The sequence below is a fragment of the Fusarium pseudograminearum genome (genome assembly GCF_000303195.2).
Source record: "Fusarium pseudograminearum CS3096 unplaced genomic scaffold Unplaced206, whole genome shotgun sequence".
In the NCBI taxonomy this organism is placed as follows: Eukaryota; Fungi; Ascomycota; class Sordariomycetes; order Hypocreales; family Nectriaceae; genus Fusarium; species Fusarium pseudograminearum.
The window spans coordinates 1-975 of NW_017607780.1; the positions used below are offsets into that span (position 1 = coordinate 1).

Genomic DNA, 975 nt, shown 5'->3' on the forward strand with positions numbered 1-975 from the left:
TAAAAAGAATTATATATAAGATTACCTTAATAAGAAATAAAATCTAAAACCTTTAAGAAGGAAATAAAAAGCTAAATTAATATTAAAAGTTAAAAAGAACTAGACTATAAAAAAGAGACCTTATAACTATAGAGGAAGTATTATAAGTAATTAATTAGATAGATATTAATATATAAGTAGTAGGTAAATTATTAAGAAGTAATAATTAAGGAAGGTTAATTAAATTAGGCATTTAATAATATAATATATATAGTAAGACTAGATATAATATAAGGATCTATTAGGTAGTTCTAGAGATATCTAGAGAGGAGTATAGTAAGTAATTTTAACTGATTAAATAGGTTATTATAATCTTATTGTAATTATAAATCTAAAGGTTAGAATTTTTAACTTACTCGCTTATCTAACTTACTTACTTATTAAATATATTATATATATTTACTTAAAGTTAATTAATATATTTAGCTTACTAGCTATTAATAAGATATCTTTACTTAAATATACCTTATTTACTTTATTTACTATTAAGAAATATAATATTTTATTATTACTTAATTTAAATATCTTATAACTCTATAAATATAAACTAATATAAATTAATTTACTTTTTAAAAACCTAACTATTATATATCTAAGGAAAAGTATAGTAATTAATTTTAATTAATTAAATAGATTATAGAAATCTTATTATTTAAATAATAAAAAAGATTAAAAATTTTAAGTAGCTTACTTATTAAATATATTATTTATTTTTCTTTATTATTATATTAAATAAATAAAGTATAAGCTATTATTAAAAATTTATAGCTTTATTTTAATATAGAGTTTTATAATTAATAAGGTAGCTTTATAGCTTTACTTAATAGTCTATTTTTATTTTTATTAAACTATTAATATTAATATAGTTAATAAGTAAGTAGACTAAATAAGCAAGTAGATTAAAATTCTTAACCTTCTTTATTATTTAAATAATAA

The 975-nt window shown here is 15.5% G+C and overlaps 1 protein-coding gene across 1 annotated transcript, besides 5 other annotated features; it reads right to left on the minus strand.

Annotated features, from left to right (window-relative positions):
* The first annotated feature begins 230 nt into the window (after window positions 1–230).
* Window positions 231–252: a repeat region.
* Window positions 253–290: 38 nt separating this feature from the next.
* On the minus strand, window positions 291–867 carry FPSE_11275 (uncharacterized protein; the record flags this gene model as incomplete). The annotated part of the gene is made up of 6 exons (XM_061988470.1): window positions 291–300; window positions 396–403; window positions 471–473; window positions 514–521; window positions 606–631; window positions 860–867. Coding segments are annotated over 6 exons (63 nt in total), but the record flags the coding sequence as incomplete, so codon positions are not given.
* Window positions 417–464: a repeat region.
* Window positions 506–615: a repeat region.
* Window positions 648–840: a repeat region.
* Window position 868: 1 nt separating the features above from the next.
* Window positions 869–912: a repeat region.
* The last annotated feature ends 63 nt before the right edge of the window (window positions 913–975 follow it).